This window comes from Augochlora pura, chromosome 6 (assembly GCF_028453695.1).
Source record: "Augochlora pura isolate Apur16 chromosome 6, APUR_v2.2.1, whole genome shotgun sequence".
In the NCBI taxonomy this organism is placed as follows: domain Eukaryota; kingdom Metazoa; phylum Arthropoda; class Insecta; order Hymenoptera; family Halictidae; genus Augochlora; species Augochlora pura.
In genome coordinates, this window is record NC_135777.1 from 8,511,762 (window position 1) to 8,538,989 (window position 27,228).

Genomic DNA, 27,228 nt, shown 5'->3' on the forward strand with positions numbered 1-27,228 from the left:
GCGATTATCAAATTGTAATATGTATTCATATCTCAATTTTATTAAAATGCTCATGTTTACAATAAATACACAGAAATGGGAAAAAATCTCACAAAAGATCCATGCGTTGTTCCAAAACGTAAAGTGCCTGAAACAGATAACAATACACATATTTAGCTTTAGAATTACGTATTAGCAATGAAAGAAGTTTGACAGAGAATGACGACCAAAAAATTTATTTTATTACGAACTATAATGTGGTTAGCAAGGATACCAAAGATAATTTTTAAATATCCCATCAATTAATTTTTTAGGTATGAAATTAAAACATGACAATAATTCTTTTTACTTATCTAATTAATTAAGATACATAAAATCTATTTCATACAATTTTATAGTATCTAAATTGTGTTTACTTGGTGAATGAAGCTACCAATTTAAAACTGCCGAAATATTTTGGTTAATTATAATCGAAATTAATTGCGTAACTATACTGTAACAGTTTACACTGCGTTATATCACACAAGTATTTCATATTATATACTCAACACTGCACAAATTTTCTATAAAGCCACCTACATTTTGGTGTATTTTTAAAAAATATAGAGAAATTTGTTACTTTTCAAATATCTATAGCATTGTATGTATACTGACTACTGAGTAGAGATGCATACGCCACTCACTCACAAATATTTAAGTTTTGAATCTGCTTACATTGTCGTCGAAGGCCGCAGAACGGGAGTGCGAAATTTCTATAAAGCCACTTAGTTTGTGCTTAAAGTTTATGTGTATAACACGTGAGTCTCAGCTAAGGAACTTTAATTGTGATTAATATGTGCGTATTTATACTAAAATTTATTTTTAAATTCATCAAAACTGTATATATATATATATATATATTATATTTTTATTTATTTTTATTAGAATGCAACGAGGCAATCTGTTGACCAGCGAAGAGAAGGCATCCATTGATGCTTATAAAGATATGGGATGTTCTAATCGATTAATTGCAAAAAAAATTAATAGATTACGTACTTTAATAGATAATTATATTTTGGGTGAAGAATACGGTAAGAAACACCCTACAGGTGGAAATAAAAAATTGACAAGAAGACAATATTCGTTATTGATAAGGCTGGCAGCAAGGGAAACAAAAAGTGCAGCACAACTTCGAATTGAACAACAACTGCCAATAACAACGAGGCGCGGGCAGCAAATTTTAAAAAGTTCAGGGCGATTTAAATGGAAAAAAATGCTCCAGAAACCAGCACTCAAATAATGACACAAACAAGCTCGTCACGAATTTGCACAAAGACATATGTCCTGGACAGAAGAATAGAACAATATAATTTTCTCTGATGAGAAAAAATTTAACTTAGATGGGCCAGATGGTCACAAATACTACTGGCACGATTTAAGAAAAGATCCTAACATAGGAATGAGTCCTAACTTCGGTGGAGGCCCATTAATGATTTGGGCTGCATTCAGTAAATAAAAAAACCAATAAAAAAAACCCGATCTGTCGAATTAACCACAAAATGAATTCGTCACAATACACGGAGCTGTTGGAGATAGTCTTAATACCATTCACTGAAGAAATTGAGACTGACAATTTCATTTTTATTTTTCAACAGGATAACGCCTCAGTTCATGTATCAAGAAAAACAAAGGAGTGGTTAGACAGCAGAAATATCGGGGTTTTGACATGGCCAGCTTGTTCACCAGATTTAAACCCAATTGAGAACCTTTGGGGAATACAAAAAGTATATGGCAATTGTAAACAGTACAACTCTGTTTCTGAGTTATGGACTGCAGTGAACGAAGCGTGGACATCGATCGAAGTAGAAACTCTTCGTGCTTTGATTGCATCAATGCCTAATCGAATTTTCGACGTTATTCGAAAAAATGGCAATTATACTAGGTATTTATTTCGAAATTTAGAAGAAATTTTTGTTAATGTTATTGTAATTTACTTTAAAAACGTTTGGCTTCATAGAAATTTCGCAGTTCGATTTTTGTTGAACTACATAATTTTACGTTTTTTTATAAATAAACAATATATCTATGACTGCAAAAATGTATATGGTTTCTTTTACTAATCCAAAAATGTTATGATGCATTACAGCTTCTCATTACTATGGCATAATTATAAGATTTCACCAAAAAATCAGGTGGCTTTATGGAAATTTCGGGCAGTGTAATTCTTTACAAGGAGACGCATGATTTTAACGAAAACTGAATTTGCCAAATATTTCGATTTGGTTATATAAAATATTGCAGACTATTTCCACAGAATTAAATAGCGATGAAGTTTAGTGTAGCAAATATAGCGTTGTTTTCAAACTAATTACTTTTCATCAGTGTTTAGTATATTACTTTTACAAGCATTTTTTCCGTAGTTTGCACAGTTAAGGAAATGAAAAAATTGGACAATTGTTATTAAAATTAACATGCTGCGAATTAAGATCCACTTTATTGAATGTACAAAATGATGTACACTGATTTTTCAATAATGATTCATTCTTTGAATATGTAATTATGATCATCTGATAACATCGTTAATATATAAACAACATATATTTTCTACTATTTCACTCGATGATGTTAATATTTCTTCAACGATGCAAGCGACAATCCGTCTTGTTGATATTATCTATTGTTTCAGAATGAATAAAAGTTCTAAGTAGCTTTTCAATCAAATTCACGCCCATTCAAGAAACGCAAATGAAATTTTGCCAGTAAGTTCAGTAAACTTCATTTCACGTGTTTAACGTATTCATACGACAAATTATCCAGATGTTTGAAACGAACGGAACAAAAAATATATATTAGAATAATACACGATCATTTCAAATGTTTATGTTTAGTAGCACTTTTTGATTCATTTGTTGGTCCGTTTGGCACCCAGTCTTACAACTCTACTATTTTATACATAGATTGTATTTCATTAATTGTGCAATATGTGAAAAAAATATTTCAAGTATATGAAACTGTGTTGAAACGATAATTTTATTAGTATCACCTTTTGAGGGTAACTTGCAATGTAATCTTTCAAATAGTCATAAAATACTTGTATAGAGAAAAAAAGACGATTGTTAAATCTATATTTAGTGATCTGTTGCATCGATATTTAGTGATCTGTTGCATTTAGTGATCGATGTTGCGTTTGAACACAAATATATTATTATTTATGTATAATATATTACTTGGTAATTACTGGAAACAGGAACAACTCGACTGACCTTGAATTGTGTGTATTATCCAAGGTCATCATTCAGTGCATCTTTCTCTTACACGCACAGCATGCATATTATCGTAGCTTAATGTGTTCGAAACTTTAAGAATATATATGGTCCCAAAAACTCATAATCGAGAAATGAAGGGTTCTTGAGATTATTTGAAGTAACTTTTTTCCTAGCGCAAAAGCAAGCTGCGGTTTATTTGATGAGTTATTAACGAAAAACACTGATGGATGAGGCGAGCTCGCCTGGCGCAAGGCGGCCAAGTCAACGAGCCGACGAAGTCCAGTTTCGCTTAATGGCTCGACTACCTGATGCCAGCTGATTTCACCTTTCATTCGTCATTATTTTTAATCGATAACTTTCAAACAAAATCGTGGATTGTATTTACGCTAAGCAAAACATTACTTCAAATGAATTCAGGATACCCCCATTTCCCGATTTTCAGTAACTTTTGGAACAGTCTGTATGTCACGTTTCAATTTAGGAACACAAATAGTTAAAAGACCAAAGTTATTATTCACTAATGTATTGCGTCGGTTTGGGGTAGATATGGGTTATACTTTTTCATCTGGTCACCACAAGACATTAGCAATGCTTACATTAAATAATAACAAATTGTTTCTAAAAATACTATCAATAACATAGAATATCTACATATGTAGTTTGATTGGTTTTACTATTAAATGTCTTTTACTATTTTTACCATTAATTTTTTATATCATGCCAATGTTCAATTGACTTGAGGAATTTCTTTCAAATTCAGATGTATAGTAAAAAGTTGTTAAAAGTGACGATTTTAGTAACGTATTTTAAGATCATTGAAATCAATGAGGTCTCCGCTGTTCTTAATAATTGTCTATTATTTATATAAAAATTTGGATGTTTAAACAATTAGGATTTGAAATTGTATTAAATGTTTTCAACTATTTCAATGTTACTTTTTTCGAGAATCGTCAGTTTAGAGAAGATACGTTAAGTTGTCATGAATTCTTATCGTAGTTATCGTCTATCATCCTAGATAGAACAGATTTTTTGATAATTTTGATAAGTCTTTGATTTGATAGATTGAACAACAGTTTATGCTACATCCTTCGACGTAGTAAAACAATTTCGAACAATCGAAGGCGATATATAAGACTGGTAAATAAAAAAAATGATCATTTAATAATTCTTAGTAAGGATAATTCCAGAAATGTATTTACATGTCTAGTTCAAACAAGTTCGAATCGACACGACGCGGCGTTTCCATTTTACGATATAAAATGTAAAGCTTGCAAGACTGTGAAAAAAGTCATATAACTTCAGAAGATTAAGAACTTTGAGATTATCGAATATGTTCGAAATTATTATGATCTTATATTTCCTACAATCTGGAGAATTGCAGGCGACTTATAATGCGCGATTCCGTGTACGGTAACTGCCTATTATTCAAATCAGAGATTGATCACTTTTCGAACAATTAAATTTCATAAATAAACGATTGCAAAATAGTGAATCTACTTATTTAAAATGCAGGTTGCAGTCTTGTTAGAAGGCTAGGCATTGACGCAGATGTGGTACAAAAATACGGAAAGTAGGTAATTCAGAGTTCTAAATTTTCTATCTCCAAAGCTATACATAGTTCCAGAATAAAATCATTCTTTGTTTTCGATGGTCAATATTTTAGTAATCGCAATTTAATAAATAAGAGAAATGCGGATGAATTCTTTCTTGTATAATCCTTCGAATGAGACAAATCAGTAAATGTACAAGGAACGTTTTTGTGACGTACATGAATGTCGCGTGATTAAGCTAACAACTAAAGCCATTAGCTATCAAGTACCAAGCTCAGGGTCAATTTTTTGTGTTCTTTTATCGAGGACCATTACGAAGTCTGATTATTGTATGCAAAAAGGGTCGGTCGGGGTATTGTGATGGGCAGCAAAATTGTTCACATTTGTTAACTTTTCTCGTTGGATGGATTTACATATACAGTCAGTATACAAAGACGGTCGTCACCGTCTATTTAGGATCATTTGCGGATTACAACAGCACCTAAGTCCCCAACGATAGCACCTCGTTCTCTAAGAACAGTAAAATAATATGTACATAAAGATATAGTATTTCATTTAATAAGTAATTTGACGTTGATAACTTCCTCATTATTTCATTCATAAGAAAATATTAGTTCCAAATTATGCTGCTTTGATACCAAACAGCATTTGTAAAAACATTATTTTAAAGTTTCCAATCTCTTCTGAAATGCTCCAGCGAACCGAGTTCAGTGGACATTATTTACATAATATATGACAGTCGCATTCAATATTTCTGAACTTATATTTCGACTTTTACAAAAAAGCAAGCAAAAGGGAACAATTGGTAGTTCTTCGAAATCAACGTTTGAAAAAGGCAGTTTCCCATCGACATTACGGTTACGTTGAAAGACACTGAAGGTATATTAAATTAGAAATGGGTATTATCTCATGTATAAATCAATTTTTTAAAGCACTGTGAATAATAAAGTATTATGGAAATGAAACAATAAATAATTGGTGAAATATTTTACAGAAAAAAAATGAATACGTTACTACATAGAAAGTTGCAAAGAGTAGACGTATGGAATATGGATATATTTGGAAAAGGAGAGGAAAGCTGATCAGGAAATTTTTAATGATTTTATATTACTACTATGTTCTATACCAATCCAGTTTAAATGATTTTAGTGAAACAATATAAAGATAAGTTCACGTGGCTTGTAGTGTCAAATAACAAACGTTCATTTAATTCCTAATTTGCAACCTAATTTTTCTCAAAAAGGTAGTCTCATTTAAAAAGTATTTATGCAATGATATTCTACATTTTTGTCTTATTTTCTACCTTTCCCCAGTTGTACCAATGATTCCCCTGTATTTTAATAAAACAATATGGATCCGTAAATGTAATCAAGTAAAACAATTGCAATCACGTCCGATTGAATATCGTTTTTTAATCCCACTACTCACATTTGTGAGACAAATGGGATTGTTCTAGTGTATACCATATTTATGCTTCCAAAATTTTTTCTGAATTCTATATCTCATTTATGATCAATATTTAACAATATGTGTATCTGTAAATAGAATAGATTCATAATTGACGAATATTCATAACGCATGAATATTAGGCGTGATAGAGACTTTCAAAAATCATATTTTCGAATATTTTGAAGTCATCTTTTCAAATCTTTCTTTGTTGTTTTCCTTTCTAATGGATAAACATATCTCGATTAACATAATGTTAATAATGTTAACGAATGGTTTGAAAAAAGATTATGGACAAATTATTTTTAAAGCCTAGAATGATCGAAACTAGATATTTGGAGGTACGTATACGCAAAGCAATTCCCAGGAAAATGTCTTTCAAAAATTCGACCAATTTGGGACTTTGTCTGGCTGCTCTAGTTTCATTATGCTACTTTTGGATGATAATATTGGTGTTATGATTTGGGGAAAATACAGTCAGAACGTAAGAAATAAATTGGATAAAACGAGCCGACGGAACTTGAAAAATTCGAACCTTTAACAGCTCGTGCGACTTCTTTGATGACTGAAGGCTAAACACTGTTATTTAAGATGCTATAATATCGCAATGATTGTTTCGTTCTTTATTGCCTGTTAGGATTGTGAGCTTTTTAGTATCGCGTCTTTTACATTAAAAGAAAATGCGAGAATATAAGGTAACGGTATCGAATGTAAGACATGTGTCTAACATGAGAATTCATAATAAATTCACAAAAATACGCTGCGCCACTGCGGCAACGTTTCCAATTACTAAAACAAAGAACAATGTAGACCACACGAGATTGTCATTCATATGACTAGTATCATTTCACTAATACAACAATAAATATCGGAATTTTTGATAGTCATTTACAACAAAGTTTGCATAACATTGAAGATGAATTGTTTGATCAGTTTTTTTTATTAGCTTCGAGTTTTATAAAGTAATTGTCGACAAATTCTATCATTACTTAAATGAAACACTAATAAACTGTATTTAGAGTAATTTCCATTCAAACCGAATGTGTTATTAACATAAGATTTTAACATAAACAGTACTACCAATAAGTCCTATGAATATCGCGAGTCTATTGATGCTGCCTTCGCATGCTCAAATTGTCTTGAAAAGGCAGAAAATAAGTGATTTGTAATTGCAGATAATAGCTTTTATTTTTACTTTTAAACCGGTTCTTAGACTAGGGACACGTTTTTAAAACCATTAATTTCGCAATCCTTTATATTTTCTTTATTTTTACAGTAAATAATAATATTTATAAAACTAATATTTTTTCAGATATGTATATATAAATGATGAATATAATGCTACGAAACCTTTTCACTTCATTTTCTTATTATACTAGATATTGAATAAAACGTAAATTGTGTCTCATATTCAGTACCGTTACTATGTTCCCCTAATGGGTTCGTGATGTGAAAAACTCTGCTCTGTTACAATTCCATGTCGCAATAAGCCCCGGAATCTGCGACAGCTATCGCGGTATGTAATAGAAAGGTCAGCGCTGGTTATTTAGCAGAAGAGCTCTTCACCGGTCTATTTTTCCTTCCAACTGTGCTTTCTTACGCACGATCATATTGGTTAGGCTTAGTTATAGCAAATACAAATATAATACAATTCTAGAGACAGTGTTTGCCCCCCGAGAGACAGTTTTGAATAGCATCGCTGTGCATCATGTTTGGACAATTAATTGCTTACGAGTATCGGCCCCTCGAAACGCTACCTCGACTACCATGCAGACCAGCCTTACGGAAGAATTCTCAATCCTAGGGTAGAGATAAGATAACGTGTTAAATACATATATGTATAGTATGGACCCAGAAAGTAAGATCACCTAAATATCTCAAGTTGTCGCAATACAAGAAATATGTATTGGTAATTATACTTCACAGGTTCTAAGTAACTTTTACTTATACATATAATTAGTACTCAGGCTTAATATTCGAAATATTTACGAAAAATTGTTGTTATTACTACAATAAATTTTGCAATACCTTGTACTTATGATTGACAGTGTGTGTATCAACTTAGGACTGCTATTTATCTACTGCTTTGCGCGCTATACTGTTGGCCACCAAGTAAGCTACCCAAGGGGTAAACTTGTCAAGGAGGTATCGTTCTTTTCTACACATGTATACAGGATGAACCAAAAATCAACCGCAATAAAGAAAATGAGGGGTTCCTGATGTCATTTGAAGTAACTTTTTCCTTTACAAAAATTTTCTCTGAGGCGTCGTTAAAGAGTTATTAACAAAAAACATTCTTTTGACACAAGGCGGCAGAAAACCGGTTCTGCTCATTAGCTCGCGCTAACCGAGCACGCCTATCATTGATCATTATTTTTTAATTAGTAACTCGTAAACAAAGCCGCGGATTGAATTTCCGCTAGGGAAAAGGTTGCTTCAAATGACCTAAAGATCCCTTCATTGCCGATTGTGATTTATGCCATATTTAATGTTAACCCTCTTAGTACCAGGCATTTTACAAAGTACATGCGAAAAATGCCACGGGCCGATTTAATATGCGCGCTTATATGAATAGCTTTATAAGGAACAAAATTCCGATTTCCTGGAGGAAAATTTTACTATTTGTTCTTCCGAGATCAACTCTCAGATCAACTCTCTGCCATGGCTACTTGGATAAGCCATCCTATGATAGCCGAAGTTGTAGCTCTTGAATGGGCGTCACAGGCAGGAGTTAGATAGCCTAATAGCATTCTCGCTAGCACCTATGGGGAGATGATGTGTGTGGATATGGTGCAAGACCGCAATACTATCGAACATTGTGATAGTGCACGCATTTATATTGCGAATATCCTTAGACGCCAGGCACCTAAGGTACAGGATATCAGAGCTTTCATCACTGATATTGTGCCTGATTGTACTAATTGCACACAGGTACTAGCATCAGTGCAAGAATGTGCAAACTACATACCAGAAGGAGTTCACTGTACCATGCAGGTTTTGAAATTCTATCAAAGAAGAGGCCATCTTATCCCCTGTGACTTCCTTGTCAATGCTGATGCTAGACGAGCTTGGCTTGACCTGTCCAATATGCTCATGCATAGAGTCAAATTCAGAGATCTTCAGTTTGAGGTGATACCGGATATGACCAATATATGGATTGAACTACCAACTGATGCTGTACTCGGATATCAAGAGGCTAGAGCAATCCAACTTACTTCACGTGCCAGAAGCCTAATGCTTGGTGCGATGTTCACCTTCGTCGCAACCTTATCAAAAAGCTCCAATATTACTACTATCTGGGTACAGAGAAGGAGATCTCAGGTTGCTGCTATGGTACCAGACTTGCAGCTCGAATCTTTCATTCATATCAGTTGAGATCTGTAAGTATTTTTCACAGATGTATCCCAATAAGGAGTTAGACTGGGAGCCCATATATCGCCAGCTCACCATCATATGGTCTCACTGCCAAGTAGATGGTGGATTATCCCTGACTTGGATTGCTGAACAATCCGCCAATACCAACGTGACAAGTTTGACGACGATCGCGAATGTTGTCACAAGAATGGGTTTCTTCAATGTTGACATGCTGATCAATAAAGGTGTGTCGATTGGCAATATGACTGCTGTATTGACACAAGCCGGGGACTTGTTGAGAAACCCGTTCTGCTCCATTGTCAGACCTGCCATTAATGTGAGGCAATATGCAGACATAGCCTATATATGTGCCTACATTAAGAAGGACCTTATGAAGGATAACATATTCGGTGCATATAGAGGATCTGCTGGAGCTATGTGTACTATGTATGAGCCAAACCACAAACTGCTTGCATTAAAATGTTTGAAATATCTCAGGAGGGGTTCTATTCTGATATAAATGTCACCACACTATACAAAGAAGCTAAAGCTGATGAAAATTTGGCAGTAAATGAGATAGCGGGTAACTACTTTGCTGGACAAATTCATGGTGCTCAACAGGACATACTCTTGGAGGCGTTGGCTAACCCAGATAAGGATGTGCGTGATGATGCTAAGACACAGCTTCAGTTGGAGCGTGCTACATGGCCTCGCCAAACTCGGCAATTACCAGTAGGTACTAAGATGATTACACGCACAGAGATGGTGGAGTATATTTATACACATAGGTCAGCTCGAAGCAAGGCATTCACTGAAGTGCTAAGTGCCTTGCATGCTGCAACCAATCAAGCAACCCTCACATTAATACCTCTGGCAGCAATGAATGCTCCCTCACCCATCAAGGCGATACCTAACAACATCGTCGAAGCTCTCCAGCTGTGGGGAGTGACTGTGCCTGACGAGTGGAGACACCTTCCACGAACATATGAACCGAATATCAAGCAGAATGTCATACAAGGTCAGACTCGTTGTGCACCTAGGGTGTCAATAAATAGACTTGTAGCTCCTATTCCTCCACCTGTGAACCCAGCTGAAGGACCATTCCAGCCTCCACCACCTGGTCTGATATTACATGAAAATCTGAATTAGGTGTGAGAGATTAAATTTGTACGAGGACTATGCTGGCAGAGGTTAGCATTGTTTTGACACAGGGTATTCACCTTATCTTGAGTTTTAAAAACATCAGGTATAACTGATAGACAATATAATCAACTATTGTTGACTTCTTATATTACCTAATTACCACGTTATCTCCACTCAAGGGAAGATGCGAAGGTCTGACAATCAGAGGAGAGGCCGGCACACTCTGGACAATGCATCCTCGGAAGAACTGGATAATCAGAGAAATCAAGAGAGGGTTAACCACCGAGACGTAGGAGCCAATACAAATAGGGTCAGTGTTTGGACAGTAGTTCAACAGCTCTGGTATGAATGGGGTTTTCAAGCAGTTCTGGAATTTATCATCGATCATAGCGACATCATTGTAGCCTTGATCTTCGCATCCATTAATCTCTTGACAGTGTATCTTCTCTATGTTATTTTAACCAAAACTGACATATTGAAGCTTTTATAATTATTAACCCTTGACTAACCACTTTGTGTTCTTAATATTGAGTAAACTAACAACTAACAAAAAAGCTTGATAGACAAAAAAACCAAAAACAAATTAATATGTTTAAGCCCGCAAGGAAGTCGGCCTGCCAGACGGTCGGCCCGCCACAACGCATCGGCTCGTGACACTTTTCGCATAAGAACTGCGGGCCGATAGATCGGCCCGCTGGCACTAAAAGGATTAAACTGTCAAATGTGAGAATTGTCAGAGTTGCTCACGAGGTAGAAAAAAATTAACCAAACCAATGTTAATAGGTGTAGTATCAGTTTTTCACGAATATTTCACAAACTAGGCCCAAGTAGCAGTTAAATGTATAGGCGAGAAATACTTCAAATGTTGAGTTTTACAACATATTTAAATTCGATCGAAATCAGCCAAGCATAACTTCTTATTAATAATAACGTCTTTTGAAACTTTGTAAAAAATACTTTTTGTAACGCAATAATTCAAAGAGATGTGGTCTCTGATTACGTGGTCTCACGTAAATGGGCCATTTTGTATTATTTGTTAAGTACGGTATCACCAGTAAGACGTCACCTTACTCATAAAAAAATATCATAACACTTTGTCTCTTCTTTTCTCATTTCTATTACATCAGCGTTGATTTGGTCATGTCTCTCTTATTTCTGAGCCAAAAGTGAACATGTTGAAGTACCGTTATCTCAGGAACATATCTGAACATAGGACATATAAAATATATCTAACATGATGTGTCGCAAAACATTGTCTCCGAAGCTAATCCAGTACGCTCTCATAATAGGCGATTTTCCCATAAATTTAATTAAGATCAGCTGTAGTTATTTCAGTATATTTACCCGTTAGGGCAAAACGTATTTCTTGCTCATAGCATGATTTCTCAAGTTCGATTCTCGAAGCATTCAATCATCTTTATGTGTTCAAATATTATAATGTTCTTTCAAACTTCCCACGTGTGTGTTCAATCTTTCTACATCTTCCAAAAAATCGAAAAATAATGATATACTCGAAACATTCTATATATATGTCAATCTTAATTCCGTTATTGACCACGAATTTCTGCGCATGTGCGTATTAACTTTTTCCACCGACCAAATCGACGTCAATAACAGGCTATAAAATACACACACGTCACACAATTCGAGAAATGGATTTAAACAACAACAATGAAATAATAATACCCATAATGAAAGTAATTTAATATTTAATTAATTGATAATGAGGACAAGTATATTGGTTAAATAAAAGAATAAAAAGGATAACTTCTTTGCAATCTATGATATATAGATTGATTGTAAAATATGATTTTCGTTGCCTTTTCAATTTGTTGATCCTGTTATTGCTCATCACTTGTGTATAAATTAGTAAACGAAACATTACATAAACTACGTTTCGTTTATGTAAATGAATTAATATTGGGTCTTTCTACTCTTTTTTGCTCGTTAAGCTATTTTCTTAAAATTGAAAAAAATGGAACTCCTTTTTTCTTAAACTCTGCTCCGGAGTGGTGCACGGGCTCTTCATACTACTTTCGGTTATGTCCTTCTCAATTTTTTTTATCTAACTTCAAAAGAAATTTATAATATTTGTTAAAAAAATATTATTGCATTCTGGACGAACTAGTGTTTACACAAAACTATATCGCAGCAAGTTTCGATTCTCAACCAAATATCATCGTTTGAAAATCATTGCTTTGGGTCGAATTATATCAAACTTAAAGCCGATTATTAAATTGGATTCAAATTTGTAAAAGATTTATGAAAAATTTGATAAGTAAGATTATCAACTCTAACCATTAATTAACCATAATTAACATAATAAGCATGTTTTTCTTGTACTTGACAAATAATTTTTAGTCATTATAAAGCGTAATTATTCTATGTGCAATCATAGCTCATACCATCAATTATTGCACAACAATTACGAATAAAATGTACACTCTTATTATCTTTCATATAGCATTTCGTAATATTAAACTCTACACGTTAATTGTATAAAGTATACTAATATTGCTACAGCTTAAAATAAAATTAATGTCCCAATTATCAAAATAATTTGAATTAGTAAAATATCTAAATCAAGTAAGCTCAGTTTATCTAAAGAACCACTTGAGCACAGCTGATCCTAACATCTGATAATAACAGTTTAAAAATTGGAAATTATATTCATTCAAATCGTTTGTACAACATCAATCAACAACAATAATACTAACACTAATAATAATAATGATGATGATAATAATAGTAATAATAATAATGGTAATAATAGTAGTAGTAGTAGTAGTAGTAATAATAATCATAATAATAATAATAATGGTAATAATAACAACGAATTAATGCATTTCAGGATGCTTTCGTTGTAGTTCGTCCAGAAAGAAATATAGCATTCAGTATATAAATATAATGAGTTATAAACACAACAGTACCTTGCACTTGTCACTCTGTTTGAGCGCAAGCGACCTGGTGGCTGGTGTTCCATCGTCGTGTGGCGACAGAGAGAGAGACTCACGCATGTGAACACACGAGTACGAGTACTGAACAAGTATCCAAAGCTGCTCTGAAAAGATTTCATTCCATTCCGAATATCGTTCACAACGTATCTTTCTTTTCTTTCTTGATAATGAACACTTTTGTATCTCTTAATTGAATGTGTTGCACCATAAAATGTTGATCACAGATAACTCGATATTCGGAGGAAAAATTTTCCAGAGAAAAAAATGCATAGTTATAACACTTGTCGAACCCGATTAGAATATCGAAATACCTCAAGTATAAATACGTACAAGTTCTACTACACTTAATGAAAAGTAACCAAGAATTATAACAATGCACGCACTCTGAGGTAATAATAATTTGCCATGTAAATAAACCAATTAAAAACAATTTCTTAAAATTGTTTTGCTCACTATATATTCTCATTAGAACTATGCAACTTTTCTCCGGAACAATTTTCCATATTTAATTAAGAGCTTTCATTTGAATAGAAACAAAAGTAGGTAAAACTAAAAAAATTAATTAAATTTCTATGCATGGTTGATCAGTGTTAAAATTTTTAATTTTCCTACGAAGACTCCCAGACTAAATTATTTAAATAGAATTTCATAATTCACAAGATGTCGTTTAGAACTGGGTGCAATTAAATTAATTATTCAATCTGAAGTATCCAATGTCAGGAGTTCTCTTAAAAGTAAAAAAAAGAACGTAAGACAATTCCGGGAGCCAAGCGGAATGAGAGGCTATAATTCTGTTTATGAAAAAAGATGTTATATAGAAAATATTTATTTTTCGTTCGTTTGATTGAGCTACGCCGAACAAGGGCGCTATATATACTCTCGCTCTCTATTTCACTTTCTCTCGTTTCTTTTTCTCTCTTTCTTTCAATCACTCTCTCCCACCCATTCTCTTCCATTCTTTGTAGTTTACATTCATTCTCATACATATATATATATATATGTGTGTATATATATATTTATATATATATATATAATCTCTCTCTCTATCTATTTAAATATTTCGGTGGTAGAATCTTGCTTATCCGAATTAGCGCATACATATTTTATTTCTGACTTTTTCTGTTGATCGAACGTTCAATTCTATGTAAATATAACATTATTCTAGATAAAGTTCAAATCACTGTTCAGTGTATAATTAACAATTAATGAAAAATCTTTCAAGAAAATGTAACAAAAAATTAAATTTAATACATACTATTCAATCTATAAATGTACTATATATGCAATATCACATATATACATATACATATGTAAAATCTGCGTTACGAGAGTTGTATTGAATATGAAGTTCAATCAACGAAAATGTCCATACGAAAATACTTGAAGTTTGTAAGATGTACGGTTAATCAAGATCCTACTATTAAGATTCATCTATCTATACAGTAGGTGTAGCTTGAATGTGTACAGTCAATTATTTCTTAGGCCATGGAAAATATAAAACAGATGTTTATGCAGAAGTCGTATTGTCTTGGAGAAAAAACTTAGTAATGAATTTAAATGTTCCATAGATATCAAGATCACCACTATTTTCCAAATGGAACTATATATGCATACATTGTGCGTTCCGAGATGAATTCCATGAACTAAAGATTAATGTCATAAAAAGAGGTAGTTGCATTTAAAAATTTGTTGGTAAACTTGAAGTCTTTGCAACAATTGATTTATAAATATGTCAGTCCAGTATTATCTTTTCTCATTTAATACAAAGCAAATTCTGTGTAAACAATAATGTAGTTTTAGTAGCTTAAGAAATAATTGAATTTACGCGCTCAAACATGATGCACTGTATAATTGTTTACTACGAAAATACAAAAGTATTTACAATTTAATAAATAAGTCGCCACTTGGAGTATCCACGGGTCATAGGTCCTGTGTTCTTAAATCACAGCGACTCACACGTGTAACCTATTAAAAAATGTATTTCTTTGAAATTTGAAACGTTCACTTTATAAAAAAATCTGCTTTCCGTTAAGCATTTGAATTCTTCCTACTACTTTCGTTTTACACGTCATATAATGATATAAAAATGAATTTAAAGTTAACAATTTTTAAATTAAATTTTAATAGTACGTCTCTTAAAATTCATTTAAAGTGAGATTTGTCTCTTCAATTACATTTTTTATGATTTTCTCTATCGGTTCATTTTCTATAGAAATACCTTTGCCCTAATTTCATAGCCAATGTGTAAAATCAACAGATAATTGATTTGACAATAATATCATTAATCGAATGTAATAATTAGTCTAGTGTCTGGCGTTTCATTTTCCAAAGAAGTTATTTCGTTCCGACCTAATTCAACTCAATATAATGAGTCCCCCTTCACACCACTCCACAGAGTAAGAAAAAATCTTAAAGAGAAAAATCGCTCTTTACTTTGGTCTAAGAATCCCTGCGGTCCTCTTCCTCCGTCATTTCAATGCCTTCTTCTTGTTTCGTCTCAACAGCTGCTTGTTCCAAATCCTCCTTCTTTTCACTAGAAATTACTTCCATTAATTCAGTTTTTTGTTCTTCAGGTTTCACAATAGCTTCCTCTTCCTTGACAGATTCTTCTTTCACATCAACAGTAACAGAAGATGGTTCCTGCTCCTTCGAATCTTCCGTTTCCTCTCCAGATGGACTCACGTTAGCCCATCTAGATTTACGTCCCCTGTTGTTCCGACTGTCCCTTTCCAAATTTGGGTTGTTTGGATGTTTACCACCTTTTTTGTCTCTGGGATTGTCTCTTTGTGAATGATTTTCAGAATCAGAAGGCCATGAACCGGGAGGGTGTTCCTGATTCCTCCACGGAGCAGCAGACTCTGGAGGAAGAATGGATGGAGGACCCATAGGTCCAAATGGTGGCCGAACATGTGGGCGAATATCATCGAAAGGAGGTCTGAAAAAAGCATCCGGCTCACGGGGATCAAACGGTGGACCACGTGGACCAAAAGGTCTCATACCAGGGCGAAGAGGACGAGGTCCTAGCCCTCTTGGATGGAACATTAAAGGTCCTAGAAAAGAAATGCTTAGTAATATTTTTATACATTTCTTTGTTTAATTAAGCATTTTATAAAACACAATTTCTAAATGATTTAACATTGTATAGTTAAAATGAATTTTAGATTTTCTTACTCAGAAACATTATAATCTTTTACAAAATGCTATACTCAGAACTTGGAATTAATCAACACGCGACATGAGGATTGTCAGAGCTCCGCCTCTTGACTCCCATAGGAGCACCTCAGTCGTATGTGCCTGTTGCTTTATGCGCGTACTTGTTAATTTCGAGTCCTGGCTACACCATAACAATTAGATACGCGAGAAAGCTTAACTTGATGTGTCTTTCAGAAACTTGAATTGAAAAATGTATGCGGCTAAATGGCATTGACCGACGCTAATTTTGCGTTTCGATAACCAGTACACAATTCTTATAGATTGTAAATTTTAATTTTGTAAAAAAGTATCACATACTCTACTTCAAGAATTTTTTTGGGTATCAATTCTGTGAGACATTGATCAATTTAATTTAAAAATTAACCTTCCACTGTTACACTAAGTCAAAGTGATCTTTTTTTCGAAAAAGTGAAATTAATAATTAATTGAATATGGTTGGATGATAATAAAATATTGATAAAATTTTTAATTAAAAGCTTTAGATTAAATATTGTAGTTTGACGTCATCAGAGTATATTATTGTTACTTTATAAACGTTAAAAAATTATTTTATCAATTTCAAAGTTGTATAAATAAAAATATTCTTACCAGGGCCACGAGCACCTAAAGGAGCTGAGCGAGGACCAAACCCATCGGGATGTCCAGGTCTTGGACCTCTGGGTCCCATAATAGGTGGCATTCCAAACATGGGTTCAATTCCAAAAAATTCTCGTCTTCTAGGTTCAAAATCCCCGCGATCAAGATGTCCTCTTGGATCGAAGCCGTCTTGAAGCCGTGGGTCGAAACCGTCTCGCCTAATTTCATAGTCAAACCGGTCCCGATCATCGAGCGGTCTCCTTCCTCTCACTTCAGACCTGTCAAATTCCTCCCTTTGGCAAACACAAAATAATCAATAACTAATTTACTTAAAATTAGCTAAATTATTATCTAAAAATAGAATATTTGATGTTAAATAAACTATTAATATTTATCAAATTTTTTAAAAATATATGTTTCATCTAAAATGCACAATCAACTACATAAAGTATTCCACATAAAGCAAAAGGTTCAAACTATAAAACATAGATTCTAGATTTTTTTTCTTCAAAAGAAGATTAAAATAGTGTCACATAAAATATTCACACCTCTCTCAAATGACTACAACAATGAACTTACCTCTGTTCTCGGGGTGGTCCAAGTCTTCCAAATTCCTCTATTCTTTGCTGCCCGTGTATTCTATTATCGAACTCCTCTTGGAACATACCACCTTGTATCCTTGGAGCGTCCATAAATTCTTCATGCATTTGTGATCCTCTAGGTCCTCTTCCAAAATTTTGTCTGTCTCTCTGTTGCTGAAATTCTCTTGGATCTTGAGGATTTCGAAAATCTGGCGGTCGAGCAGGAAAGTCACTCCTTTCTTGAGGTAAACCGAATTTCGGTAAATCCATTAACGATGAAAGTGGTTCACCCCGTGGTGCTCGGGATTCATCGAAGCTTCTATCCGATCTGTCACGATCTTGTCGGCTACGAGGGGCTATTCGGTCAACTCGATCTTCTAGAGGAAGAGTACCGTCAGCCAATTGACGTAGGCGATCAGCCAAGCTCGGTTTAACGTCCTTTTTCGGAGTGGAATCATTTTCCTGAAATCAAACATTTTATTAATGAAAGCACAACTGTTTATTATTATTATTGTTATTATTATGATCATTATCATTATTATTATTGCAACAAAATATTCTAAATTTAAAAATTAGTACTTGAAGGCTTTGATTTTGTGGATTGCCTTCGCGATTTTCTCTGTTCTCTCTTTCTCTTCTGTCATCCCTATCTCTGTCTCTGATATCTCTCCTACGGTCACGTCCCCGATCTCTTCCTCTACCTCTTTCCCTTCCACGATCCATTCTGGAATCATTGTTGTCTCTATCTCTTCTCTCTCTGTTTTCTCGTTCTCTGTCTCTTTCTTTGTAATCCCGATGCTGTTGCTAAATTTAAATTAGATTTATATAATTCATTATAGTACATTTCTATTACAAATATGAAAGCTGTCTGGAATTAAACACATTAGTCCAATTCTAAATACGTAGAAAGCCGAACAATTCATTAATAAATGCTTACATCTGATTGTTGATCGCCATCTGGTCTGTCGTCGTTTTGTGATAATTGGTCAATTAAGTTGCTCTTATTTTTAGCCCCATTTGAACTTTGAGGCATCGCGTCTTCCATTTCTACATCCATGTCATCCGCAGAATGTTGTTGTTGAGGTAGTTGCATTTGTAAAGGAGCAGAAGGCCCTACACCGTAAGGCTGACGTAACATTGGCAGATTTGGCATTCCCGTTTCCGTTGTTGGTGGTGGAACTCCAATTGGAGGAACATTATGTGGCATACCTGAAAATATTATTGAGTTTTTATTTTATTATATTGTCGATTTATTATTTCTCATGTTTTTATGACATAAATTTCCATTTAACCACACGCACCAGTAGAGTTGGGTTTATCAGAGGGTGCGGCAGGTGCTGGCAGAGGTATTTGAGTCAATAAACCGACACCCACGCCAGCTCCAAACGGCGAATTAACTTGTGGTGTAAGCATAGTTTGCATCATTCCTGGCGGTCCTAACAGACTTTGCATATTTGGCGGTGGTACACCTATTGGAACATTCGGCATCAAACTATGCGCCATCGGTAATCCCATTGGTCCAAGCATGCCTAAATAATAATAAGAACAATTTAACATTTTAATAAATTATTAAAAGTAAAATATCATAGAACAAAAGATTAATTACGGGGGACTCCGGTCATTGTGAAAGCAGGTGGCATCATTTGTAGCTGGGTATTTGGCGGTGGCAGAAGTGCAGCTGAAGTAGGAGGTCTAATTGGAGGTGGTTGACTTGTATCAATCACTTGCTGTTGTTGTTGACCTTGTTGTTGACTCTGTTGAGATTGTTGCTGCTGAGTGGCAGTTGTAGGTTGCATTACATTCACAATACCATCAGCTAGACTTGGCATAGCAGCAGCTGCAACCAAAGCTTGTTGCTGTAATTGCAATTGCTGCTGAAGTATGTCTGCATTTGTTCCGGAATGCTTTAGTTTACCTATAAGTTGTATTAAAAAATTATTATTATCAATAATAAATTACATAATTCAATTTACGACCATAAATAATTTTATTTACCTTTCAAATTAGGCGGCAAAGTATCTTCATCAATCATTCCACCTTCTTCAAGTAATTCTAGATCCTGATCAGTAACATTAATTAATTTATTCCAAGGGATATAACTAACTCCCAGTTCAACTTCCCAATAATCTTTCCATTCTTTTCCTTTTACACCTTTTCCTGGTGCCCAGGCTAACTAAAATACATAAGCATTTTTATTATTCCGAAAACATATTTTGTTATAAAGTTTAAACATGAAATTTGTTACGAGTTACACAACTTACAGTGATTGCTTTTCCCTGCATTTTATGATTTTTAAGTTTAGTAAGAGCTCTATATGCATCCTGTCTTCTATTCATACATATAAAAGCACAACCTCTAGGTGAAATTAAATCTATGCTGACAATATCACCAAATTCTCCAAAAGTGTCTGAAAGTTCTTCCTGATGCACCAACTTAGATAAATGCCCTACCCAAAGCGTTGTACTGCAAACTGTAAAAAATATTAGATCTCAAATTAAAAAAATAAATGATTTGACGTAGGTTTTAATAAGTATTATTTATCATTAATGCAATCATGAAAATCATGAATAAATATAATAATGTGAAAACTACCGCTTAATTTATCTCTCACAATTGGTGGCAAGCCTCTTTTACGCCTTTCTCTTTCCTTTTCTCGTTCTTCTTCAGTCATTTTTTCTCGACTATCATCGCGTTTTCGATCACGTCCTCTATCTCTAGAGCGGGACCTAGAATGTAATATTTCATAGTAAAGTAAGAAATTAATGTAAATTTAAAAAAAAATGTGAATATTTCACTTACCTCCTTCTTCTAGATCTGCTTCTCGATCGGGATTTCCTATCTCTGTCTCGATCTCGATCTCTATCTCTGTCTCTATCCCTATCCCTATGTCGTGGTGACCTAGATCGACTGTGATGCCTATATCGGTCAGGAGATCTGCTTTGTGATCTTGCACTATCACAATTTACAATTTCTACACTGCTACTATCTCGCCTTGCACCATTTCTGTAGTTATAAATTATTAACAATTAATGTTAATATTTAAATGAATAAAATGATCAAGTTATGAAACAAGTTAGAATAGATATGAATATCATGAATGAGTAAACTTAATAGTAATTTGAAGCATAAAGTTAAATATTTTACCCTGAATAATCTTGTGTTTCTTGTCGTTCATCAAGAAGCGGACTTTTTTGATTCTGATGGCCTTGTTGATTAATTTGCCTAATATTTGACAAAGGTTGAGAGGCATATGGTAGAGCCGGTGGATAACCAGGTGGTGGTTGACTCATATCTTGTATGACTCCGCTACTTACATTTGTTGTGTATGTATTTTGTTGATTTGGTTTCAAAATGTCCGACGGTTTTAATTCACATTCCGATGCAAATGGTAAATTCTAAATAAATACGTACAATAATTATATAATTACATACGAAATTTTATATTCCACTTTAACTTACCGGAACAGTTTGAGCTAGGTGCTTATCAAATTCTTCCTCCTGTTGCTTCATTTGTTGTAGCTTTCTCATCTTTTCTTCCATTTCGTGTTGCGATGAAGAAGCATTTCCTTGCATTGTTTGTTGTAACGTTTGAAGCTGTCTTAAAACCTGTTACAAATTAAACAATTAATTAATTTTATTCTAGTTACAAGTAACAAATTTTGTTTTGTGTAAAACATATTATCTATATATTATAAACTTCTTTTAATGTATACCTCTGGATTTGTTAGAAGAAATCCAAGACTTTCTAAACTATTTCCTGTAGGAACGCTGTGTTGACCAGCATTTGATGCCGTTGTTGCCACAGGAGAATTCGCAACGACAACGTCATCATCTTCTTCTTCGCCATAATCAAAATCTAGCAACTTCTTATCAAATTTCACAGAAGTTTTTTGTTCATTTGCTGCCTCTTGTTTTTTAAGCAATAATTGTTGTAAATGTTGTAATTGATCAAGGAAAGTCGCATCCATTTGACCTGCATTTGTCTGACCCTAAAATGATCAATGGTACAGTAAAATGGAATAAAAAAATGTGTTAAATAAATATCTGGAAAGAAGACATACCAAGAGCTTATTGGCGTTTACTATATTTGCTGCTTCCATTTTCGTTTGTGCAAGCCAAACAGGATCAATTGTTTTTGCAGAGGAAAACAGCTTCTGATCTTTTACTGCATTCTTTCCAGTTAAAGGGGGTGTTTTAACAGCAGTACCTGTATTACTTGTGTTATTTGTTGAAGAAGTATTCAAAGTACCTGTAAAATAAAAGCAGAAATTTCAGACTTATTTGAAATTTAATTAACCAAAACTTTTAATTTCTCTAATATTATAAGAATATGACAAGTGAAATTCTTTTACCATTTGCATTAACTGCTTGCTCTTTATGAATTGGATGATTTGGGTCCGCAAGATCAAATAAAGGCTGTATAACCTCAGAGGGAAAAACTGCATTTTTCTGCCAAAGATTTAAAACTCTAATCACCTTACTCTTGTCTTCCTGAGGACATTTCAGAAGATTCAAAAAGGTGGTTTGCATATTCTTAGCAAAACGTGGAGCAAAAACATCTTTCTCTACTCCAAATTGATGTCTAGACTGACGTACAATTGAATCTATAACGTACAGTCCAGGCACTTTGTACTCTGGCTTACACTGTAACATATAAATAACTGATAAAAGAATGGTCTAAACATTAAAACCTAGTAATGTAAATTATTAAATAATATACTTTTTGAATGAATTTCTCAACACTTTGCACAACATGCTTATAGAATTTGATTGCCTTAATTGCGCCCTTAGTTAAAGAGTTCATCTTGGCCTTAGAAATTGGTGGTTTGACATCGTAAAGGGCTGAAAGCTGAAAGAAGGATAACATGTTAATACCTCAATTAAACATAAACTCTGCATTATTGAAATCATGTTTTGATTGCATTTGGTCAAACCATACAAGTTAACTTTCAAACGATAAATGAAAAGAATAAAATGTATTTCGTATATATTTCCAGAAACTGCTTCAATTTTTGTATACATTATGTAATTTAATTTTTACACTTTATGTCATTATATATAAACAAACTGAGATAGCAAATACATTGAATTACTTGTTTCTAAATTTAACCAATATAAGTATAACAGAAAAAATAACCAATATCACTAATATAAACCATACAAATTGTTACTACCCCTCATTTTGTTTCTTCCTCATTCTTCCCCCTTATTATCATTTTTCTTTAAACACATAAATATTAGCATATTTGTTTCTTCCCACCATCTAACCAATGATATCAATCTTGATTAATACCAATATCTACTGCAATCATATATCACAAAAACACTCCAAATCACAATAAAGATTCTCGTTCACTACTCTCCCCTTGCCTGTGTATAGAGATAGTTTCTCCCCCTCTCTTGCATAGGGACTAGAAATCAAAGCATTTGTCGAACACAGCATCACTCGAATACTCATATCACGATCACTAAAGAACATTGAGAACTGCGTTTCTTCTAGGAATCTATCTCACAGCATGTGTTACTTACGACTTCGAAATAGGAAGATCGTAAAGGAAAATGGAAAGAGGAGAAACGAGAGAAAAAAGGAAGAGGGAGAGTCGGCGGGCTAGAAGAAGAATCGAGGGTAAGAGTGAGCTCACCTCCGCATTAAATGCCTTAACCGCCTCCATTTCGATGAAGGTGCGAAGCACCAAGGATCTGCTATGATTCACAGGAATCCGTGATTCTCGGGACGTTCAATGTTTTCGCGATAAATCGCATGTCTTTGCTCAGGGCGCACTGTCTAGCTGGGCCATGCCACTCAAGATGGCGACGCTATTTCCCGAAAGGCATCGCGGGGCGGTGATGCGTGACGTCACAAGCCGCCGCGGTGCGCAATCGGTAATGAGTTACGCTTTAATACCGATTGCCCTTCATCAATTAACTAAATTTCAGATCCTAGATAAATCTATTGTTAATCTAAACAATAACGCTTTATAATAATTTATTATAAATAATAAAAATATCCATTCCACTTTAAAATAATAATACTAACAGATTCATTTTAATTAAACATTACAAGTGTTACAAGTATGTAACAATTTTCGCGATTTAATTTCATTATATTATAATTTAAAATTACACTTTCTTTCAACATTTTGTTAATAAATACATTTTCTATTAACATATATAGATAATACACATACGACTGACATGGTCTGGAGTTTACAAAGCAGAAGTACCAACTGTAATTTAACCTCTTCTGTATTCTAGTGGTTTGTTAACAATTTTGTAATTCGTGTACAAATTTCTTTTATGTTTATATTATACATACCGTAGAGCACGCGCTAAGTATACAAATATTATAGTAATTTTATTCTTCAAGAACAATTTTATTTATATTCGTAAATAATAGGTAGAAGTGAAAAAATACAAACCTATAACCAAAATTATGTACATATACATGTGTCAATCAACTTAATTTAATAATCATTTTGTTACAGTGACTTGCAGTTTTCAAATTCGCATATTTTGCACCAAAGCTTTTATTCAAGTGTTTACTTCACTTAAACATCATTGTGATAGTGATACATTTTCGAAATAGGTTCGTATAAATCAACTTTGTACAAATTATAATTAAAAGAGGAATTTATTTATAATTTATTATACAGAAATGATAAAAATACCAGAAGAAATTGATCTTGAAGACTATACCCTGATACTTCCTTCTGTAGCTGTTGGAAATGTTGGACAGTTATCTATTGATCTATTGATATCAACTTTAAATCTACAGAAAATTGGATCAATGTGGAGTTCAATGTTCTTACCAATTATTGGTCACAATCCTTACAACAAAAAGTCTACTTCCCTGTGTACTACTGCTGATTTTTATCTCGAAACTACTTGTAAAATAATTTTGCTACAGTTAAGATCTCCTTATATTGGTAATTCAACTGATTTTTATAAGAAACTCGTACAATTTATTCAACTAAAAAAACTTAGCAAGGTATGTAGTATTACAATAAGTATTTCAAAATCTTTTAATATTTTTATTTTATTTTTTAAATATTTATTATATTTTTTGTGATAAGATATCATTTCTTTTTATAGATAATAATTTTAACTAGCAGTTATGATTACGAACAATTGGATAAATCAGATTCAAGATTAAGGTATCTTTCTTCAGATAAATCATTATTAAATAATGAACAACTTCTTCAATCTCTCAATTGGAAGGAACATACATCAAGAACTTCAGTAGAATCTACAGAAAACTGTTACATTCCTGGAGGAGGGTTTGCAAATAGACTTTACAATTACCTTAGATCAGTGCATGTTCCTTGTACCGTACTTTTTTATTATTGTTTTGAAGGAGATAATGTTTCTGATGCATTAACATTAGTTAAAGGTTTGAACCAGTGGTTAAATATATTAGAAACTAATTCTGATACTGGTATTAATCTTATATATCCACCTTCTTGGGAATATCTTTTTGGTAATCCACCTGCACCAGAAATATTTTAATTTCCTCATGTAGTTGTCTATAAATTAAATTCTGATTATATCAAATTTAATTAACAAAGATTTAATTAAAAGGTTCAATCATCAAATACAACTTTATCATTATTATGTTCTAAAAGTGTATTTGGAAGAATATCTAAATGACAATAAATCATAATAAGGTAACTATGTTACTATATTAATAATCCATTAAAATATTCAATTTTTATAATAATTTATTTAAAAAATTATATCATGATAGTGTTCAAGCTAAGAGCTTGAACTTAGCAGAAAAGGCAGAATAAGTAACTAAAGCTGCTAATAAAGCAGCAAGCAGTTCTGAATTAACCCATGGTCCTAGATAAACTCCTGGATTATTAAGTACTACCACTACTAAAGGTTTCACAGTGCTGGGATCTTCTCCATTTCTAATAGCTTTGCGTATAGCTGCGTATCTTTCTTCATCGTACAAATTAATTCTATAATCACCAGATCGTGCTTTCTTTATATCTTCTGTCCAAGAAACCTGTAAAAATTAATGTTACTATCATGATTGATCCAGCTAAAACTGTCTGTGTATGTTTTTTATCTTACTTTCGATCTAATTAGTTGAATTAATATAAAGTCTAAAATAAAGTTCATACCTGATACTTATTGTCAGAACTTAACCTAGCAGCTGGTAATGATTTTCCTTCTACTTCTGCATATAATGTAATGCCTTTCACACCATTGCTACACTTAAGCACAAATTGCGTTGTGAACGCAACGTTTGTTAAAATTGTAGCATCTTCTGTAACATATGCAGATGCAACAACTTCGGGCTTTTGGCAAGTTTCACCAGAAATTCTAGAAATTGCACAAACTAGTAAAACGCAAACGGTTATGAAGTGATTCATTTTTATTTTATGTGTCACTTTTAATTGATAATTGTTTACTGCACACGCAAATAAAGTATATTATTAATTCCAAATCTCTTCTATACTACAGCCGGTAGCTTAAATCATATTAGGTTAAGTAATGTAACGATCACAGTAACAGCTCAGAGCTGCAATTGAATCGTGGCAGTGTGTCAGTGGCAGTCTTCTTGTCACCTTGTGGATGAAGAAGTTGCGTGGTTACACGTGGTACATAACGTATTTACAGTTGGAAACAATGATACCAACTTTTATTAAAAATATAAGAATATTTAAATCATACAAATACAGTTGCGTAGCTTTGGCTAGGATTTGGGGAGTTTTGGCTGGTTCGGATGCCCATGGGACACAAAAGTGTTCTGCTTGTAAAAATTAACTAGTTACACAAGATTCGTTTTTAAAACTTTATTTCCTAGATAACGATGTTATCATCTTCCAGCCTTCAAAATAAAGTCTGTCCGTATTTTCCCGAGGAATCAAGTGTTACGGTCTGGATTGTTTAGTGTAGGGAATTCGATGTGATTCGGTTGCCCGTGGAGCGCTGAACCGCTCTGCTCGTGAAAGGTTGTAGAGAGATGTACAACTTTGAATACTTTAAACAAAAGGTACTTTATTTATAGAGCTATAAGATGTACTTTCTTTGACTGTCGAATAAAGTCTGAGGTTTTCTGTGGAGTTCTGCATTTTCTTCCGGCTTCTTTTCCTTCCCTCCTTCGTTAGCCAATAGGAAAATTAGCTCGGCGCTGGTGAATTTGCTGGAGGTTGATTTGTCGGCCGGTCCGTCTTCC

General features: G+C 33.5%; 3 protein-coding genes across 10 annotated transcripts; 1 reads left to right on the forward strand and 2 right to left on the reverse strand.

Moving 5' to 3' along the window:
- Positions 1 to 23,964, reverse strand: Isha (Insulator su(Hw) mRNA adaptor). Of its 7 annotated transcripts, XR_013494182.1 has the most exons (20): positions 23,687 to 23,964; positions 22,765 to 22,893; positions 22,397 to 22,688; positions 22,106 to 22,293; positions 21,758 to 22,033; positions 21,504 to 21,650; positions 21,189 to 21,439; positions 20,844 to 21,047; positions 20,637 to 20,770; positions 20,306 to 20,514; positions 20,040 to 20,217; positions 19,651 to 19,959; positions 19,346 to 19,573; positions 18,982 to 19,253; positions 18,624 to 18,848; positions 18,043 to 18,506; positions 17,476 to 17,756; positions 16,108 to 16,724; positions 13,648 to 13,778; positions 44 to 127 (listed from the first exon to the last, which is right to left on the reverse strand). XR_013494182.1 is itself a non-coding variant. In XM_078182281.1 (19 exons), the coding sequence occupies exons 1-18, from the start codon at positions 23,714 to 23,716 to the stop codon at positions 16,114 to 16,116; spliced, it is 4,428 nt and encodes a 1,475-aa protein (XP_078038407.1). In that variant the 5' UTR covers positions 23,717 to 23,964; the 3' UTR covers positions 1 to 127; positions 16,108 to 16,113. The 7 variants fall into 7 exon arrangements, 6 of the variants coding, with proteins under 6 accessions (XP_078038407.1, XP_078038408.1, XP_078038406.1 ...); XM_078182281.1 differs by lacking the exon at positions 13,648 to 13,778 and having other exon boundaries at positions 1 to 127; XM_078182282.1 differs by lacking the exons at positions 44 to 127; positions 13,648 to 13,778 and adding an exon at positions 8,003 to 8,020.
- A 134-nt stretch (positions 23,965 to 24,098) lies between these two features.
- On the forward strand, positions 24,099 to 25,961 carry LOC144470769 (proteasome assembly chaperone 2). 2 transcript variants are annotated; one of them, XM_078182286.1, is made up of 5 exons: positions 24,099 to 24,116; positions 24,220 to 24,301; positions 24,530 to 24,630; positions 24,698 to 25,032; positions 25,137 to 25,961. In XM_078182286.1, exons 4-5 carry the CDS (start codon positions 24,700 to 24,702, stop codon positions 25,548 to 25,550), a joined length of 747 nt encoding a protein of 248 aa, XP_078038412.1. In that variant the 5' UTR covers positions 24,099 to 24,116; positions 24,220 to 24,301; positions 24,530 to 24,630; positions 24,698 to 24,699; the 3' UTR covers positions 25,551 to 25,961. The 2 variants fall into 2 exon arrangements, with proteins under 2 accessions (XP_078038412.1, XP_078038411.1); XM_078182285.1 differs by lacking the exon at positions 24,099 to 24,116 and having other exon boundaries at positions 24,258 to 24,441.
- Positions 25,745 to 26,636, reverse strand: Tapdelta (Translocon-associated protein delta). The gene is made up of 2 exons (XM_078182287.1): positions 26,171 to 26,636; positions 25,745 to 26,052 (listed from the first exon to the last, which is right to left on the reverse strand). The coding sequence occupies exons 1-2, from the start codon at positions 26,420 to 26,422 to the stop codon at positions 25,792 to 25,794; spliced, it is 513 nt and encodes a 170-aa protein (XP_078038413.1). The 5' UTR covers positions 26,423 to 26,636; the 3' UTR covers positions 25,745 to 25,791.
- Positions 26,637 to 27,228: the final 592 nt, after the last annotated feature.

Coding starts and splice junctions, on each gene's coding strand:
- Isha (XM_078182281.1), bottom strand. CDS start 23,716: ATGGAGGCGGTTAAGGCATTTAATGCGGAG. Junction 22,894..23,686: donor TTAAGGCATTTAATGCGGAG/GTGAGCTCACTC, acceptor TCCTTCTTTCAG/CTTTCAGCCCTTTACGATGT. Junction 20,515..20,636: donor TGTGAGAGATAAATTAAGCG/GTAGTTTTCACA, acceptor TATTTTTTACAG/TTTGCAGTACAACGCTTTGG.
- LOC144470769 (XM_078182286.1), top strand. CDS start 24,700: ATGATAAAAATACCAGAAGAAATTGATCTTGAAGACTATACCCTGATA. Junction 25,033..25,136: donor AACTAAAAAAACTTAGCAAG/GTATGTAGTATT, acceptor TTCTTTTTATAG/ATAATAATTTTAACTAGCAG.
- Tapdelta (XM_078182287.1), bottom strand. CDS start 26,422: ATGAATCACTTCATAACCGTTTGCGTTTTACTAGTTTGTGCAATTTCT. Junction 26,053..26,170: donor GTTCTGACAATAAGTATCAG/GTATGAACTTTA, acceptor TAATTTTTACAG/GTTTCTTGGACAGAAGATAT.